General features: G+C 43.4%; 1 protein-coding gene across 8 annotated transcripts in view; it reads right to left on the bottom strand.

Annotated features, from left to right (window-relative positions):
- Positions 1–20,443, bottom strand: part of LOC109906763 (ankyrin-2) — a 116,592-nt gene that overhangs the window by 52,087 nt on the left and 44,062 nt on the right. For 4 of the 8 annotated variants that reach the window (XM_031792197.1, XM_031792201.1, XM_031792200.1 and 1 more), the window contains exons 4-18: positions 18,989–19,087; positions 18,576–18,674; positions 18,186–18,371; positions 15,624–15,647; positions 13,560–13,658; positions 10,442–10,540; positions 8,715–8,813; positions 7,544–7,741; positions 5,959–6,057; positions 5,497–5,595; positions 5,273–5,371; positions 4,817–5,014; positions 3,493–3,591; positions 2,853–2,951; positions 2,455–2,652 (exon numbers count right to left, since the gene is read on the bottom strand). In XM_031792197.1, coding sequence (XP_031648057.1) covers positions 2,455–2,652; positions 2,853–2,951; positions 3,493–3,591; positions 4,817–5,014; positions 5,273–5,371; positions 5,497–5,595; positions 5,959–6,057; positions 7,544–7,741; positions 8,715–8,813; positions 10,442–10,540; positions 13,560–13,658; positions 15,624–15,647; positions 18,186–18,371; positions 18,576–18,674; positions 18,989–19,087 — 1,794 coding nt within the window. Of the gene's footprint in view, positions 1–2,454; positions 2,653–2,852; positions 2,952–3,492; positions 3,592–4,816; positions 5,015–5,272; positions 5,372–5,496; positions 5,596–5,958; positions 6,058–7,543; positions 7,742–8,714; positions 8,814–10,441; positions 10,541–13,559; positions 13,659–14,346; positions 14,356–15,623; positions 15,648–18,185; positions 18,372–18,575; positions 18,675–18,988; positions 19,088–20,443 lie in introns of all 8 variants that reach the window. The other 4 variants (XM_031792198.1, XM_031792203.1, XM_031792199.1 and 1 more) reach the window with 2 other exon arrangements.

Here is a 20,443-nt window from a genome sequence, read left to right as displayed (position 1 = left end):
CTCCACAGGGGATTCTATATGGAACCCAAAAGGGTTCTACCTGGAAACAAAAAGGGTTGTACCTGGAACCAAAATGGGAGGAGTTTTTGAGTGACAGGCGAGGTTATCCTATGTGGACAGCCGAAGAACCCTTTTTTCTAAGAGTGTACGAGCCTATCATATGTGAAAAAAGACACTTATGACTCTAATCCAGTCATTTGTCATACGCTTAGGATCTGGAAACAGATGAGGTATTTTCTTAACATACCCACTGTTTACACAGACAGCCCAATTTGTCTGAATCATGCTTTCCACCCTGCATTGGATGATGTGGTATTTTCACAGTGGAGGGAGAAGGGGGCTCACAACAATTGATAATCTATACATAGATGGTCTGTTAGCTTCATTTCAACAATTACAGGGAAAGATCAACATGCCAACAACACATTTTTTCAGATACCTCCAAATCAGGAATTTCGTAAGGACACATATCCCACAGTATGGCATTAAGCCAAATAGTCCTACATTAGCTTGATCCTTGTCAAACCCCGTTCAAAAAGGGTCGGTCTCTAGACTGTATGATGTGCTACAGGCCCACATAGAGGTATCCACAGACACTAGTAAAAGGGCTTGGGAACAAGAACTTGGGTCAGAAATCTCAGATGAGGACTGGGTAGAAGCTCTCAGGAATATAAACCACAGTTCAGTGAATGCCAGACACAACCTTGTACAGTTTAAGGTGATACACAGGTTACATTACTCAAAAGTAAAACTGCATAAAATATTCCCGGACACCTCACCACTGTGTGAGAGGTGCAAGCAGAATGAGGGGACGTTGACCCACTTATTCTGGACATGTCCTAAATTACGTGCTTACTGGGCTCTCATTTTTTATGACTTATCTAGAGCCTTTGATAGAGTTCTAGCTCCAGACCCACTGATCGCTCTGTTTGGTACAGTTGATGGGAATAACCACGAAGGGAAATCTGTCTCTCTTTGTACTCTATTAGCCAAAAGGCTCATATTGCAATTGTGGAAATTGGAGACTGTACCTACCTTTGAAATGTGGTTACGGGATTTAGGGAATGTAATACATATGGAAAAGATTCAATACAATACCTCCAATAGAAGTCCAATGTTTTACAAAATATGTCAGCTGATACTGGATAAATGGTCTAGTCCCGCTTCATAACTGGGTTGACGATCTGCTGCTACTCTGAGCTGTACTCCACTCCATATTTATTTTTGGCTTAACTACACTGCTTGTAATGACTATACGCTGTCTTCTTATACATGTACCACCTAATAGGATTTAGTTTTATTTTGTGTATGTGTGAGTTAAGTTTTGTTTTGTCCTCTAAATTGGCTATCCCATTCAACAGTACAATGAATGTCATTGTTAGTATTGCTGTCTTTAAAAAAACATTTTTTTATTGGAAAATAATCAACATTATTTTTTTGAAAAGAAAAAAAAGTGTACTGTATACTGTAAGTGTGTGTAGGGGCATGCATGCCCACAGACAGGGACCGTTAAGTACGACTGTGTCTGACAGGCAGGGCCTTCGGTGTGACACGTGTGGGCAGACATCCATGGTCGTCACGGCGGTTTTTCAACCTCCCACCTCCCGCTCTCTGACTCGGCCCTAAACAGCTCAGGGCACAAGCAGTCTCACACTCTTCCTAAAATAGCCGTGAAACTACACTCTCCCCTTCTCGCAAATTCATTCCTGTTACATTCACACATGCCACGCTACAGCTCTGAAATCAGAACCGAAGGCTAGATACTAACTTGAGAGCTGTGTGTGTAACTCCTATTTCCTTGCAAAATGTCACAAAGATATCGTTGAATCCAATATAGTCCAAGCTAACGACACCTGATAGGATTAAGCCTTTCCTGCGCATGTAACTCTATTCACTGGGTACTTTAAAAGGGAGACTTGAAAGGAATGAGAGCACATGACAGAGTGGAATGAAAGACTGACATCAGAGGCCCTGTTCATTTTGAACCCCTCAGAAGCAGTGAGACACCACGTCTCAGAAAAGTGTCTGTGACTGGAGTACGAAGGCCTATGCACAATTTTAACATCTTAGTTTTAAAGTGTGGGTCGTTGAGGAGTGGGTTCAAATCAAATCAATTTTATTTGTCACATACACATGGTTAGCAGATGTTAATGCGAGTGTAGCGAAATGCTTGTGCTTCTAGTTCCGACAATGCAGTAATAACCAACAAGTAATCTAACCTAACAATTCCAAAACTACTACCTTATACACACAAGTGTAAAGGGATAAAGAATATGTACATAAAGATATGAATGAGTGATGGTACAGAACGGCATAGGCAAGATGGAGTAGATGGTATTGAGTACAGTATATACATATGAGATGAGTAATGTAGGGTATGTAAACAAGTTCAGGTCCGCGGCCGCGTGACATAAGCAGTTTAAAACCGAGAGGGATGGGAAGAGGTAGGCCTACCTTGGTGGGGACGTTGACTTGAGTCCCCTTCTCCATGAGCAGGGCGGCCATGTCAGCGTGTCCCTCCTGTGAGGCCAGGTGTAGGGGGGTGACCCCCTGCTTGGTCAGGATGTTGGTCTCGGCCCCGTACTGCAGCAGCACCACCGCTATGTCCATCTGGTTCTTCTTCGCCGCAATGTGGAGGGGAGTGTAGCCATTCTGGAGGAGAGAGGGAGGTCGAGAGTACATCAATTCAGTTGTACAGATACTCCGAAAAGATGTCCACACACGTACACACACGCACACACACAGCTTCAAAATGACGTTCGACCGTCCACCCCAAGGCCGACCGACGTCTGTCCTCCCACCTGTGAGGACAGTGACCGGGGGTGGGGGGTCTGAGTGACGGGAGGTCTCACCTTGGCCGTGGCGTGGGGCGAGGCCCCTTTGTCCAAAAGCAGGAGCGCCACCTTCTGGTTATCGTAATGCGCAGCGACATGGAGAGGCGTGAGGCCATTCTGTATTGGATTAAACCAGGCTGGTTAGCAGAGCAAGCAGCTATTAATGCTAGCTAGTCAACACACACACACATATGATGAGCTGTGTTACCGGGGTACTATTACAGCATGTTATTGAGAATTAGACTTCTATTAAAGAGCAAGCAGCAGGAGGCTCACTGGGCGGGTCCTTATTCAAAAAGAATAAGAAGAAAAATGATATATGTTATGTCTTTCCTAAAAGTAGAGGAAAAAACAGTAGTTAATCAAATGGAAAGTTGATTTGGTCAAACTATGCTCACCGGTAGTCTCGCTGACAACATAGCCTCAACACAGAAATACAAACAGAATTTAAAAATAATATTTTGCCAGATAAAGCTTTGATATAGACTATTCTTTATCCCATAACAGCCCTTCAAGGTCAGTGAATTATCTGAATCGAAATCGTGGAAATATAACACACCTGGTGAGAAATGTATTTTTTTGTATGGTTATATTTTCCCTCTATAACATGTAGAGCTATACTATGATTTAGGGTTTGAGTTATGGTAATGATGCTTACCTTCCCAGCAGAATCGGGAGGGGCTCTTTTCTGCAGGAGAAGTTTGGTCACATCCAGGCTTCCGTACTTGGACGCCACATGCAGCGGAGTGAATCCTTTCTGTATGGAGACAACATACAGATGACTATTTAATAATGATTGTTACAAGCACTAACTAGATCTTCAGAAATGCGCAATGCTCATGAAATATATAAAAAAGCAATCATTTCATAACAGCCTCATTTCCAAATGGGTCTAAAATGAATGTCCAACTAAATGATGTATGTGAACCAAACGTAACCCAATTTAATAAGATGCACAATAAGAACCATTCTCTCTACACCCACACTGCTGATGCAATCGTAGTTAATACCCAAAATCCAATGTGCAGAGCAAAACATGCATCTCCCTCTTACAAGTAATAACTAGTCCCAATGTAGCCACCAGGTGGTGGTCTTTAGCCATTGTCACATTGACAGGAGGCCAGGGCTGTTGTGATAGGACAACGGTGCTCTCCCATGTCACATGACCACAGTGTTTATGACCCAGCCCATGAAGGGAGGGAATCCTTTGTCTGTGTAACTCTGGTTCATTTCTGATGTAATGCACATCCGAGTAGACACAATGTGTCGATGAGAAGAGAATGAGAGGCGCTAATGACGGTCATGTTTGAGGCTCTTGATCTACAGGAGATAAAGATTAGAATTTATAAAATGTGATCCAATAAATGAAATATACGTGATTGGGGACAGGCAGAGAGGGGCATGCCTAGGCTAGGACGATGTTCAATGAGCATCCGCTGTCCTCTTTGTCACGCTAACAGTGCCTCGCCCAATTCCCCTCACGAGACAAGGAGAAGAGGGGGAAGGGAGAGAGAGAGAGAAAGAAAGAAAGAGAGAGCACCTCCATCATGAGAGGTGGATTTGACTGCTTTTATTCAGAGCCCAGAGCATATGAATAAATTAGCACTGATATGTTGCTGCGTCAATGCACATTGAACATCATTCAATGACAACATCAATGTCCTCTTGCAAAATTTAGGAGAAGGGCCCAGATGTTCTCCAAAGCATCATTAACCCTTCATTGATTAAACCAGATTAAAGAAGTTCATACTGACAGTGGCCCCCATAGTGGGCGCCTGTGAAACATGCCATACAGTGAATCAATAGATATTTCATATAAAATCCACAAGGAAATGAGGGAGTATATTTAATCCGTAAAAAAAAAATCCCCACGAAAATAGCACCAAGGTGTACAAGTGTGCGTTGTGCATGTGAGCATGTGTGTTTGAGCGTAGGCAGGTGAAATGTAGGCGTGTGTGAGTGTGTTGTGCTCTCCCACCTACCTTGGTAGCCAGCGAGTGTGAGGCGCCCGCCTCCAGCAGTACTGAAGCCACGTCCACCTGTCCCTCCCTGGCTGAGATGTGTAAGGGTGTGTATCCGTTAGTCGTGGAGGCGTCAGGGTGGGCCATATGCTGCAGTAGCAGCTGAACTATCTCAGTCTTCCCCAGGCGAGACGCGATGTGGAGGGGAGTCTGGTCCTCCTGCAGGGGTAGAGACATGGAGGTTATAGTTGGCAGAGAATGAGTTTTATTAGAGACGGAGGTTATGGGTGATGTGACTTTGACAGTACATAAAATGAATGGGCAGAGTTCAAGTGCTGCAACGTTTAATTTTACAGCCCTGTTTAATTGTGTTTTTCTGGACGCAATTGGTACTTTTTGGATGGTTTCTTTGAAGAGTTCAACACGGATGATAACAGCCTAATACTGTATGGTAAATGGCGCTGTTAAATGCGTTACCCTGGCTCTGGCGTCCACCAGGGCGCCGTTCCTCAGCAGGCAGCGAACCGCCTCCACCTGTCCTGCCCTGGCTGCCATGTGTAGGGCCGTCTCCCCGCGCTGCACACAACACACACGTAGGAGTCAGCAGAAACGCAGACAAACGCGCCAATGGCAGCGTGGAAAGACGCACACCGGCGACTGCGTAAAACAAACAGTGACCCCCGACCCCCCCCGTCACTCACAATGTTGCAGACGTCCGGCGAGGCGCCGTTCTGTAGCAGCAGCAGGACAATGTTGAGGTGACCCATGAAGGCTGCAACGTGGATGGGAGTCAGGCCAGACTTAAAGAGAGAAAGGAAGAGGGCAACGGAGAGAGATCAAATCAGGAAACGTTTCATCTTTGCATACATTCTGCACTGCTTCTGGTCTGGTCAAAACATATTAGCTGATGAGACTAGTGCAACCAAGTCTAATGTATAAATAGGCAGATGTTATATTAAAGGTAGACTCAGCGGTATGACGTAGATGCAGAAATCAATAGTGCTTGGTGGGTCAATTTCCACAACAACCAAGAGCGTTGAAGCGCAAGGCTCAACTTCTCCGCTGTTCCGGTGCCCTGGCGACCCGCGTTACAACAGGGCGAAGTACACGTGTAATTGTGTATTAGGATGTAACTGTTTACATTTTGAAGGCTAGTGTCCTACCTCTGTGATGGCTTGGATGAAAGCTCCATACTTGACCAGCAGCTCCATCACCTTCACTCTGTTCTTCTTACAGGCAATGTGCAGCGGGGTGAAGCCATTCTGACAGACACACACACACCCCAGACACAGAATGAATGAAACACACCTACAGTACAGGCGGCATATACATGTAGGGACATTGTTGACATGGTTGAGACAGATAGGAGAGGCCATCTTATTTTCACTCAAAACTTTGTTTCACCAAGTTCTGTCTCTGAGACAGAATTGGCAAAACAGCCACCACACATACAACACATGACCAAAAGTATGTGGACACCTGCTCGTCTAATAACTCATTCCAAAATCATGGGCATGAATACGGAGTTTCTTCTATAAAAGTCTCCACCCTTTCCGGGAAGGCTTTCTACTAGATGTTGGAACATTGTTGAGGGGACCTGCTTCCATTCAGCCACAAGACACATTAGTGAGGTTGGGCACAGATGATGGATGATTAGGCCTGGCTCGCAGATGGTGTTCCAATTCAATTCCAAAGGTGTTCGATGGGATTGAGGTCAGGGCTCTGTGCAGACCAGTCAAATTCTTCCACACCGATCTCGGCAAACCATTTCTGTATGGACCTCGCTTTGTGCACAGGGCATTGTCATGCTGAAACAGGAAAGGGCCTTCCCCAAACTGTTGCCACAAAGCTGGAAGCACAGAATCGTGTAGAATGTGATTGTATGCTGTAGCATTAAGATTTCACTTCACAGGAACTAAAGGGCCTAGCCTGAACCATGAACAACAACCTCAGACCATTATTCCTACTCCGCCAAACCTTTCAGTTGGCACTATGCATTGGGGCAGGTAGCGTTCTCCTGGCATCTGCCAAACCCAGATTTATCTGTCGGACTGCCAGATGGTGAAGTGTGTTTCATCACTCCAGAGAACGCATTTCCACTGATGCAGACTACAATGGCGGCGAGCTTTACACCACTCCAGCCGACGCTTGGCCTTGATCATGGTGATCTTAGACTTGTGTGCGGCTGCTCGGCCATGGAAACCCCATTTCATGATGCTCCCAACGAACAGTTCTTGTGCACACGCTGCATCCAGAGTCAGTTTGGAACTCGGTAGTGAGTGTTGCAACCGAGGACAGACGGTTTTTATCTGCCGTTAGTTCGTAGCCTAAGCTAGGGCCTAACTGTAGCACTTCAGCACTCTGCGTTTCCATTCTGTGAGCTTGTGTGGCCTACCACTTCGCGGCGGAGCCGTTGTTGCTCCTAGACGTTCCCTCTTAACATTAACAGCATTTACAGCTGACCGGGGCAGCTCTAGCAGGACACAAATGTGATGAACTGACTTGTTGGAAAGGTGGCATCCTATGAAGGTGCCACGTTGAAAGTCACTGAGCTCTTCAGTAAAGGCCATTCTACTGGCAATGTTTGTCTATAGAGATTGCATGGCTGTGTGTTCGATTTTATACACCTGTCAGATAGCCGAATCCACTCATTTGAAGGGGTGTCCACATACTTTTGTATACATAGCTTATAGAGGCCTAGAGTATTGGAAGTCATTGTATTAGTGGTAATAGGAATGTGAGTATTACCAGTGCTCTAGCGTTGGGGTTTGCCCTCTTGTCCAGCAGCAGCTTGGTGACTCTGTAGTGACCGCAGTGGGCGGCGACGTGCAGCGCCGTCAGGTAGTCCAGTGTGACATCATCAACAGGCGCCTTGTGCTGCAGCAGGTGCTTGACGCACTCAACATGGTCGCCTTGAGCTGACATGTGGAGAGGAGACAGACCGTTCTACAGAGAGAGAGAAAGAGAGAGAGAAGATGGTCAGAGAGAGGGTGTGTGTTAGTGATACATGGGTCAGCTGTTTGTTCATCCGCAACCGCCCGACTAGAAGTGATAAAGTGAAAATCGGAGGCCCACGCAGCAAAAACTTTCAGGGACCCGCAAATGCAATAACAAAAAATAAATGGGAAAGGTTTTCAGTGAAACATTTCCAAATTACATCAGTTTGACCGATTTTAAGGAAATGAAAAGCTGTTAAAACAACCCAACATGTTTTTGATAAGAGTTCAGTTCGACTACGATGCATATTTTATGTGGTTGAAATACTATCAGCTTTAATGATGCTGATAAAGAGACCACCACCACCTTTACAGATGGTTAATTCAGTCATTCATTCTCTCAAGATGCTGAAAGAAATCAATAATATTTCGCCACTCCTGTCCCCGGGGTAAAAATGTACATTTTATGTATAATTTTACTGCAAGAAATGCAGTTAGGTTACTAGTCCATATAACCCATCTGAATAGTACAGTTTTGAAGTCCCCGTCTTGTTGTCTGTCAAATTTGTATATCGCCTCACAATCATAACACATAACATATAGCCACTGCTATCATCCTCTTTTAACACTTCAGCAAATCTTTTCCCAAACATTAGAATACTGTTCTGGCCCTCCTTCTATTCATTCACAGTTCTTCTCTTATTGAATTCAACTCTGACATTGTCCTTTTTTTTGCCTCAGTGGATCGACATGAACTGTTTCTGCTTAGGTTTAGGTTTAGGCTACGAACTAAAGGCAGATCAAAATGATGAAAGAAAAACCTCAATGTAGCCTATAGATATGAATTACACAAGAATGATACTTTTTTAATGCATTGTTTTCTATTTATTCAACCCGCGGATATAACCATGGGGGACTGGGTGTTATGAGTGTGTGTGTGTGTGTGTGTGTGTGTGTGTGTGTGTGTGTGTGTGTGTGTGTACCTTGGTCCTGGCCAGCATGGGTGCTCCTCTCTCCAGCAGTAGCTCCACTGCAGGGTCATGTCCACTCCTGGCCGCGCAGTGTAGAGGTGTGAGGCCGTCCTGCAGAGAACACACACCTCAAATACACGTATTGAAACATGGCGGCTGAAATTTCCTTGACCTTTGCTTCAGTGGCATGTTAACCTCACCACTCTCTGCGCACAAAGGCAGGGACACACGCACATGGAAGGACGCACACACACACACACACACACACACACACACACACACACACACACACACACACACACACACACACACACACACACACACACACACACACACACACACAGCAGAGATCAAACTGACACAGACAAAACAAAAAATATAGTAACTCTGCTTGTGTAATAAAATGCACAAAGAAAACATAAGGATGGCCCCGCTGTTAGGGTTTTCTAGGACACTCGTGTTGTTTTCGTTGTGGAGCTCGTTTCCCACTAAACACACGCAGGGCTTTATTATTTTTATCAAATCTGCCAGCCGGTACAGATGTTTTCCTGATTAGACAGACTGCTTTACTAGACTAATAGAGTTATAATCGTGATAACTGATACCCGGACCCACACTGACCCGTCTGTGGCAATAACAGAGCTGTGTTATAAACTAGTCAGCGTACCAAATGGCACCCTATTTCCCTACATAGGGTTCTGGTAAAAAAATATAAATAAATTGTGCACTATCGGCCACTGGTCACAAGTAGTGCACTTATATAGGGAATAGGGTGCCATTGCAGAATTGAGACGTAGCCACCTATATTATATTATATCAACATTAACTCTGGACAATACAAATGATATGGATATAACACACAGCTAATAGAATGGTAACAGTCTAAACAGGCACTGTCCTGCCCTGACCAGGAACTGTACCGTTATCTAACGCCGAGTGGACGTTTTCGTTACGTTAGGGTCTAATCACATCATCTTTATTTATACAATGTTTCGTTTAACTCTTTAAAAGGATATTAGGATGCAATACCTTGGCAATGGACGCATAAACATCTACCGCGTAACTAAAAACAGGATGTTTTCTGTTATGAAAGAGGGATAGATTGTCAGGCTCAGGGAGGAGGGAGGTATGGTAACGGAGTGATTTGAGAGAGCAGGGAGAGTGGTTGCGTCAGAAGGGATTTTTTTGCCCTAAGTTAATGCAGTAAGCTGATTGAGCAGCAAAACGGCCAAGGACACAAGAATAACAGCGTGTCAAAATGGAGGGCTTTTAGACTCAACAAGTTGTTCTCTAGTGAGCTAGCCGTAAATACATAGTGCTGCAGCTCTCACTCACACACACATCCAACAGCTATGCAGTACACACACACACACACTCCCTATCTCACACTTATCAACACACCCACACCTACATACAATATGAACAGTAAGTACACCTACTTATAGAGTACATCAACTTAAAACACACACACACACACAGGCACACACACACATAGCACACAGTGACCCAATGCGTCCACACTGTCTGTGAATGAGACAATGATACATTGCTGCAGCTGAAGGAGATATACACGGCTGAGTCTGGTGGAAAGTGACTGCAGCACTTCCACTGGACAATGACAGTTTGGTAGAAAGAACACTGCGTCACACACTTGTGCACAGTGAGGGGGTCAAACGGTGTGTGTGTGTGTGTGTGTGTGTGTGTGTGTGTTGTATGTATGTGTGTTTGTGTGGACTCACTCTAGTCTTGGCGTCGATCTGAGACCCCCTGTCCAGTAGGAGGCGCACCATGTTAGCGTTGCCACGCTTAGAGGCCACGTGGAGGGGCGTGATCCCATTCTGAAATACATAGAACACAATGGAAGACACATTTAAAACGAAATAAACCAATGAACTAATGGTATATAACTACCTATCCTACTGTATACACATGTGCTGTTACAAGGCCAGTATACCGTTTCTATTACGAGTAATGTTGCTACATACAGTATCCCCTGTTTACCTCAAATCTTAGGTTAGCGTTTTCTTAGGTTTAGGTTCTCTTAGGTTAAGGATTTCTTAGGTTAGGGTTTTCTCAGGTTAGGGATCTCTTAGGTTAGGAATCTCTTAGGTTAGGGTTTTCTCAGGTTAGGGATCTCTTAGGTTAGGGATCTCTTAGGTTAGGGTTTTCTTAGGTTAGGGCTTTCTATGGCATTATTGTTGTTGTTGTTGTGGAGCCTGTTTACTTATAAACACACGCAGGGCTAAATTATTTGATCAAATCTGCCAGCCGGGTACAGATGTTTTCCTGATTAGACAGACTGCTTTACTAGAATAATAGAGTTATAATCATGATAACTGATACCCGGACCCACACTGTGCCACACTCTGTGGCAATAACAGAGCTGTGTTAAAACCTAGTCAGCGGACCAAATGGCACCCTATTCCCTACACAGTGCACCACTTTTGACCAGTTTCTATTACGTGCAATGTTGTTCCACAGACAGTGGGGGTAGTTCAGGACAAGGCGTCCGGTGACTGATGTCATGCTTTCTAATATACCTCAATGAATTTCCATGCTGGGACAACAGAGCTTGAATTGAATGGAACTGCTGATGAATGGCTCCTGTTCATTCTTTCTGTTAGGATGTGTCATGTTATGTTGGCGTTCGGCCACTCCTCTGATTTCTGTGAAATCCTGACAATGTGAAAGCTGAGCATTTTTTCCTCAGCCTGGTCCAGAGCACTGCAGGACACACAGCTTGTTATGTTGACTGTGACTGGAAAAAGTGCCTGAGAAAGTATGACACAGCAGAAATTACAGTGGTTTTGAGTGTTACCTTTCTGCAAATAAAAGGTACGGTTTCTGACTGTGGAGTCCCTTGCTGAGTTAGTAGATTTGTGCTTAAGTTGTCGACACTAAGGGCTCAGTCAGAACAGGACTGCATTGAGTCTGTGACCTTCAAGTAATCTTTCAGCTTGGCCAGGCAACTCTCTCCATCTCTCGCCTTGAGTTCTGTTTTCAAGAAAAGGACTGGCATTCTCCTAAGACTCATTCCTCTCTCTGTGTGTGGCTGATGGGGACCACACAGATGGACATGAGGATTCCGAGAAAAGGGAAGTGCTGAGGCGGAGGGTATCATTGTCCTAGAAAGCAACCCAATCGCTGACTGTGGGTTCCTAAAGGGCATTTCACTCTACTCGCTTAAAATGTGTGTGTGTGTGTGTACGCGTATGGGCTCTAAAGTCTCCTGTGTTTTATGGTTCTTGGACTCAGTGCTGTGTTGGCACAGTGTGTGTGGGCAGCCCTTCCTATAACCTACAATCTTTGCACTATTTCCAGTAAAGGAAAGAACACAAAGGAGGGTATCGTGATGGATCCCAAGACCTCGCTGCTGTTAGGTTCTAATTCTCAGAGTAAAAACCTCTACGGACATTATGAAAGCTTAACTTCTCTATGGTAGGGGGCAGCATTTTGAATTTTGAATGAAAAGCATGCCCAAATTAAACTTCCTTTCTACTCAGGCCCAGAAGATAGGATATGCATATAATTAGTAGATTTGGATAGAAAACACTCTAAAGTTTCCAAAACTGTCTGTGAGTATAACAGAACTGATTTGGCAGGCGAAAACCTGAGAAAAATCCATTCAGGAAGTAGGAATTGTTTTGTTGTTGTTGTAGTTTTCTATTTAATGCCATTACAGTATCCATTGACTTAGGACTCAAATTGCAGTTCCTATGCCTTCCACTAGATGTCAACAGTCTTTAGAAATTGTTTCAGGCTTGTATTCTGATAAATGAGGGAGTAAGAGCAGTCTGAATGAGTGGACCCTGCCGTGTCACAGAACTTTTTCATGCGCACGACCGAGAAAGTGCCTTTTATATTGACGACGTTATTGTCCGGTTTAAATATTATTGATTGTTTAGGCTAAAAACAACCTGAGGGTTGAATATAAACATTGTTTGACATGTTTCTATGAACTTTACGGATACAATTTGGATTGTTTGTCTGCCTGTTGTGACTGCGTTTGAGCCTGTGGATTACTGAAGAAAACGCGCGAACAAAACTGTGTTTTTTGGATATAAAGAGAGACTTTAGCGAACAAAATGAACATTTATTGAAAAAATGAATGTCTTCTGAGTGCAAACATATGAAGATCATTAAAGGTAAGTGATTAATTTTATCTCTATTTCTGACTTGTGTAACTCTTCCACTTGGCTGGTTACTGTTTGTAATGATTTGTCTGCTGGGCTATGTTCTCAAATAATTGTAAGGTATGCGACACCGTGGTTGGATTCACAAGAAGTTAATCTTTAAACCTATGTAAAATAGTTAATGAGTATTTCTGTATTTGAATTTGGCACTCTGCAATCTCACTGGATGTTGACCAGGTGGGATGCTAGCGTTCCACATACCCTAGAGAGGTGAACCAAGTTTATTCTTCCCAGAGGATCAATACAGCTGCATTAGACAAAACATGTTTCTACCACCACAAGTATATATACTCCAATTTAGGCCCTCCTTCTTCCCTCCAATCCTTTCATCTATTGTGGTTCAACAGGAAGAAGAAGTAATAGGGTAATAAACCGACATTTCTCCCTTAAGGGGATCTGACTTGACCTCAATCCCTCATTTGCCTAATCCAAAAATGTCCACCCGTATCCCCTATAGCAATCCTGTGACTTCCTCCCATCCACCCAGAACATTCCAAAGACATCTGGCTCCTACAGATAAGCATTAACTTCTGATGTAAAAACCAGTCTCTAGGATAGCAATGTTCCAAGTTTAACCCAGAATCCAACACTGCACAACAATAGCGCACCTGACTGCAGATCAGAAGGTTGTTGTAATAGTTTCAGCCTGGGCTTTGGTACCTACCCTAGCTGTAAAGTCCACAGCTGCCCCACGATTTAGCAGTAGTGTGGCCACGTTCACGTTTCCATAGTGGGCAGCAATATGAAGTGGCGTGAATCCACTCTGTAACACAGGGGTGAACATAGCGAGAGGGTGGGAGAGAGAGACAGTGGGTTAGATACTAGCCTCATTCATGACCCCCAAAGCCTGACCCCTGACCCTTGACCTCCACTATCCCAGCATGCAGCAGTCGCATTAACCACCATCAAAGGGAAAAAAGAAAATTAAATTAGTAAATGTGAAAGAGCAACGCTCCAAACTCAGAAGAGGGAGGAAACCAAAGAGATGAAGGGAAAGAAATCTTAAAATTCAGTTTCAGAAAATTATGACTCAATTACACATACACGCAAATTACGTACTGTGGGCATACACACAAACACACTCAGAAAGACCATGCAGAAAGATCACTACCATGCAACTTGTAATCCTACAGTCAGAACCAAATCAACTGTATAGTTTCTCCATTTACTTAAAAAATAAAGAAATAAATGAAGGAATTAAAAAACAAGTGGACGTACAGTTCACACAGACTGTTAATATCAACCAAACTATTGACACACAGTATTAGTTAACCATACAGTTAAAGGACAGAGAAAAAAGACACCAAATCAAAAAACCATGACGGTATTCTTTTTTTTATCAACACCAAACTGCACTATGTCACTGTACGCCATTTTGTCATGTTAGGAATCATAAGAAATTAGAGAGAGAGAGCCGTTGCGGTTGGAGTATTGTGAAATTCTTGCCTTACCTTTCCATTCTGAAAGTAATGGGGCGATTTAACGTGAAAACATTATTTACAGAAGTGTGAAGAACTGTAGTGACTACGCAATGATTCAAAATGACACATTTAAAGTTGATAATGATGCAAATGAATATAGACGGGATGCATCATGCTATATAGTGCTTTTGTTCTTCAAGAAAATTATCTGCAAAACACCTGGATACTTTTTGATTGATACTCTATCATGCCAATACAGTAGTATACTATACTATATAAACACATGCTTGTTTGCACGAATAATGTACATATATTTGCATTGATACATTTCTTATAATATTACTATTTCTTTATCTGATCTCAAGCCCTTTGTAATTGTAAAGATGTGTTAATTCCGACCTCATATCAATAACATTGTTTTATGCTTCGTCAAATAGTATCAATTTAGTTCATAGTGCATCTACAATACAAATGAATGGCGTGCAACACAACATATATACATTCTATATATAACCATTAAAGGGATACTTCAGGATTTTGGCAATGAGGCGCTTTATCTACTTCCCCAGAGTCAGATGAACTCGTGGGTACCATTGTTATGTCTCTGTTTTCCAGTAAGAAGGAAGTTAGAGGTAGTTTTGCGAGCCAATGCTAACTAGTGTTAGCACAATGACTGGAAGAGGCATAAATATGACTTCCAGTCGTTACGCTAATGCTAGTTAGCAATTGTGCTAGCGCGAGTGAGAAACTTCCTTCAAACTGCACGTAAGAGATGTAAAAATGGTGTCCACGAGTTCATCTGACTCTGGGGAAGTAGATAAAGGGCCTCACTGCCAAAATCCCGACGTATCCCTTTAAAACTGTAAAAAATTATGATCCATCGTTATGTAAAATCTATATATCATCTTAGTGTGAAATGTATAGGTGATTATGAGATTATCAGTAAGACCATAAATCATCTCTCTGAGTTTGGGGTTAGCATCAATACAACTCCAGAAACTCAACCAATGAAAACGAAAGTAAAATAAATGAGACGATAACAGTTCTCAAACTGAAAGACAAACTGCTAAGGCACATGATGTGCGGAAAAAAGCTACTTGAGAGAGGTGGCATTTCGAGATATCACCATGCATGATTAACATAACAAAAAAACAAAGAGATTGTGAAGGGCTGAAAGACTCGGGGGCTATTTCCACCATCCAATGCTATAGAAGTAAGGGAAATAAAGTGCTGAAACAACACAAAGACAAACAATAAAAGTGATGGGGTTATGATGAAGGTTTCAGTGCTAGACATAGTGGTTATACCTCCGTAGTCCTATTGACCATCATCTGAAGCAGTAGAGATGAGGAAGGGAAAGACCTTAGTTATTTTACACTCAGTCATACAGAGGCTCAAAGTTCAGGGTAGACTGTGCAGTACAAAGAAATACGGGCAACGTAGCTAGAGTGGTATGATTCTCTTCAAAAACAGCTTTATCGCTAGACTGTATATGAAGAGTTTAATTCCAAAATGCCATATATACATTTTCTGAAATGAGCTTTTATTGTTTAAAGAAATTATGAAAGAGACTGGTGTGTTTTTTCACTATATAAACACATCATGGGGTTGTTCAATGTAAAAATAAAAAATAAATTGCAAAATGCTATATATCCGCCTCACTTTCAGATAAATAAGTACTGCCAGGTTTTACACAGTCAAATGTAACAAATAACTACATTTTTAATAAAGAACTGTACAAACGATACATTTGTGACATCAATTTTAAAACAGGGGGAAAAAATTCTAATAAAAATCAATACAGCAATGTGATATCTGTAGATCTGTAGTCATTTAGCAAATGCTGTTATCCAGAGTGACTTACAGTAAGTGCATTGGTGTTAAGATGGGCAGGCAAGAACCATATATCACGGTCAAATATACAGGATACGAACATTCCACTACGGCTAAACAATGGATATTTAGCATTTTGCAAACAACAACAAAAAAACATCTCAAATCGGGGAATCAAAAAAAATCTGAGAACAGTAATATTTTACACACACGTGAAATTAAGCAATTTCTGATGACATATAGGGATTTGGAAATAAACTCGTCGTATGCTTTATCACATCTTTTATCCAAAGACCTTGAGATGTTTTACAATGAGAGTAGCAAGTCCATAGACATACATGTATACTGTACATAGGCCGGACTGACTCTAATACAACACACGCACCAGTGATGTATGGCAGCCATGTTGTACCACGAGGCCAAACTCACTAGAGAGCCGTCCTATTTATAGTCTTTTTCACATTATAAAGTATGCTTTTGAGACGGTGGATATTGCCAAAGTCATTCAGGTAATCGTCAAGAGGACTGCGTTTCAGAGGTATTTGGTGAGAGTGCTCTGTGTTTAACATCTACATGTAAGTGTGCGTGAGAGTGTGTTTTCATGCTGCAGTCTTCATCCACCCTCCTCTGGGTTTCCCTGGTGAGTCATGGTGAAGAGTACTTCATGGAAACAGCCGTAAACAGCATTTCATGTCGGCACACACCAGGGTTTCCCAAACCCGGGCCCCCGGGGGGTACACGTTTAGTTTTTGTTGCCCTAGCACTACAAAGCTGATTCAAATGATCAACTAATCATCAAGCTTTGCTAATTTGATTCAGCTGTGTCGTGTTAGGGCAAAAAAAAATAAACGTGTACCCCTCGGGTTCCTGGGGACCGGGTTTGGGAAATGCTGGCATACACTGTATTATATTATGTAATATCATTAACATGAGGCCTGACACGAGGACAAAGTTATGTTCAGTGACAACACCGATGATAACTGGTCTGCCATAGTGTTTGCAGTGCAGGGCTGTTCAATGCCTGGTGGACAACAGCAGCACTGCTGGTTTTCACTCATTCTGTTTCCTGTTATCGTCCTACACCGAGGACCACATTAGAAAAACCTGTTTAAAATGCTTTCATGTGTTGTCCTCTGGGGTTCTTTGTATCTTTCATTTGTTTTTAAACGGTGGAAATTTGCTTGACCCAAAAATCAAATCAAATCAATCAATCAAAAAGGACTGATTCAGACATGAGTGGACTCTGGCCAATCAACGACAATAGCTGTTCAACCAACTGCAGAACCCAGCAGTGCTACAGTGAAAACCTTGAGGACAGTTCATTGAATAGCCCTGGTGTACTATGGAATATTATTTCAGTATAGGCTACTGTCCTTCAAAATAAGAGAACCTGCACTTCACTCTAACCACTGCCCATCCCCTTTACCCCTCGCCCACACACCCCTTAAAAACCAATTTTTCCTGAAACCCAAGGATGCATGCAACTGCTCAAATTGCAACATTCAACAATACGACCTGTGGACAATAGCATATTCCACACACTCCATGCAGTGGACAGTGCTACACATAAACACCGGGGATGCGGTTGAAAGTGATGGGGGGAGGGGGGAGGGGGGGGGGGGGGGGTGAGTGGATCAGATAAACAGACAAGACAGGAAGAGAGAGAGAGACCCGGTTAGTGGCAGGACCAATGAACTAGTGGCAGGTGCACAGACACAGAAGGAGAGAGCGATGGACAGACCGAGAGAGACAGCTACAGGTACACACCAGAGACAGATGAACAAGGGCTAATGTACGTCGACACACTCTCATTACACCCTTTTTTCATTGAAACTTGTTCGTATTGATACTAGAAATACACCACAAAGAACTGACAAACAAAACTGGAACAAGTACCCTGTATTCTATTTCCTTGCAGTCCTACTGCACGTCGGGCTTGACCCACTGACAACCCATGGTCGTAGCACCACAGAGAAATGCTAACCCAATAACGCCGATGCGCGTTCTAACCCATAATCCCTTCCCTCCGGCCGTACCTTGGACTGCACGTCGGCGTTGTGGTCGTTCTGGAGGAGCAGCGCGGCAGACTTGGTGTCGTCCTTGCGGGCGGCGATGTGCAGGGCGGGCAGCCGCACCTTGCCCTTGGTGTCGTTCTCCAGCAGGACAGACACCACCTGGTTGTGGCCCTGCTGCAGCGCGATGGCCAGTGGGGTGAAGCCATCCTGGTGGAGGGCAGGAGAGAGGGGAGGTAGGAGGTTATCCATAGCCACAGACCAACGAGGTATAAAACAGACCAAGCTTTATTTCGTCAGGACTATGCCTGGTGAAACACAATGTTCGCACACATCCTCACACAGACTGAAAACTTCAAACCATTTGCTGAAAACATGTACGAAGATACACACACACACATACACACTCCCTACCTCTGTAGCGGTGCTCTGGTTACCTCCATTCTCCAGTAGGTAACGCACCACGTCCATATGGTTCTCCTGAGCAGCCATGTACAGAGGGGTGAAGCCATTCTGGAGACACAACAGTACAACATTAGAGAAAGGAGATGAAAGCAAGATGGCTGCTGCCATGCTACTGTTGAGGGCTCCCGAGTGGTGCAACGGGCTAAGGCACTGCATCTCAGTGCTAGAGGCATCACTACAGACCCTGGTTCGATTCCAGGCTGTATCACAACCGGCCTTGATTGGGAGTCCCATAGGGTGGCACACAATTGGCCCAGCGTCGTCCGGGTTGGGGTTTGGCCGGGGTAGGTCATAATTGTATATAAGAATGTGTTCTTAACTGACTTGCCTAGGCAAATACAGGTAAAATACAAATCTCTTACCTGAGACTGAGAGTTGATTTCTGCGCCGCGCTTCACCAGTATCTTCACCACCTCGGCCTGTCCGGCCAGAGAGGCAATGTGGAGGGCTGTGTTCCCTTTCTGGGATGGAAGAACACAGAGAGACACATATTACACCATTATAGAGAACAATTCGAACTGTGTCAATCAATACACAAAACAAGGGGTTGACTTTCAACTCTGTCTTACAAAGAGGATGGATAACATACAGTAATGACATAAACTGTCATTTCTGACATAAATAGAAATGACAAAAACGACTTTGTCCTGTATTTCAGCTTGGACAAAAAAAGCATACAAATTGTATTACTATTACAGTAGTATCAAATGTTTGACACACACACACACACACACACACAGTCATCACCGCCATCTCATTGTCTACAGGCACTCCTATTCATCATTTTTTTCTCTTCATTAATTCTCTCCATCACCGATTAAAGACGTGACACCTCAAACAGGCATATCCACAGACACCTATGGCTCAGTGATGGAGATAAGGGGGCCTTTCTGAGGTGCACTCCTAATGATGCTGTGACACAGACAGCTAGAAATAATGAAGCTTTATCACTCATTGAGAGCCTTAAACCCTCAATGCTTTTAATTAGGCCATGTTGAACAAGAAATCAAGTCAAGAGGCTCCTGTTTCAGAGTGGAAATCTGTTTAAAAAAAGTTTGGGATGTTCTGTTGTCAAAATACACATTTAAATCATGTACAGTGAACACAATTAAATATGCTATAAAACACAAGACAGTAAATTATTTTAAACCTCAAAATACACTACACGTTTGAAATTTCCCGCATTGCAGGAAAGTTCACCTGCAACCGAGTGATCAAATTAAGGTCCTACATCTGTAACAAGTCACACGACACCCTAAACATGCTGCTCAGAAGGAATAGACCTTCTCCATGTTCACAGCTTGGCATAACTGCCTCCATATGTTCAATGAAACTAGCTGCATCCCTTTTCCTGCCTGCTACACACTAGTGCTCTGAAGCTAGACTGCACAGTCATGTGACGGTGATAGGTTGCAGTGCAGTGCAGTCCATTGGGTGCTGGTTAGGGATATGGCTGTCTGCCCTGGGTATGGTTGTGTTATCTCACTGTTGGAAAGGTTAAGAGTCAGGTTAATGTAGGGCAAGAGTTGTTTGACGACACTGACCTGGTTAACCCCCGTGTGTGTGACACTTGAACCACGTTTAGGGCCCTTATTTTGGAGACTGATACCTTGAACGAGCAGACTTTTCAGAGAAATGCATCCCGTTTTTGTGTCGTTTAAAATGTTTTACCTCCGTTGTAAAGTACAACATCAAGCCAAAACAAACCAAACCAAAGCACAATTGCTTTTCAGTGTAAAACAGCGCATCAGATTTCACAACGGAAGAAAAACTAAATGTGTTATCGTCCATGATCTTTGGAACACTTTCTTTTGACA

The sequence above is a fragment of the Oncorhynchus kisutch genome, linkage group LG16 (genome assembly GCF_002021735.2).
Source record: "Oncorhynchus kisutch isolate 150728-3 linkage group LG16, Okis_V2, whole genome shotgun sequence".
Lineage (NCBI taxonomy): Eukaryota > Metazoa > Chordata > Actinopteri > Salmoniformes > Salmonidae > Oncorhynchus > Oncorhynchus kisutch.
This window is presented reverse-complemented; position numbering and strand designations above follow the sequence as displayed.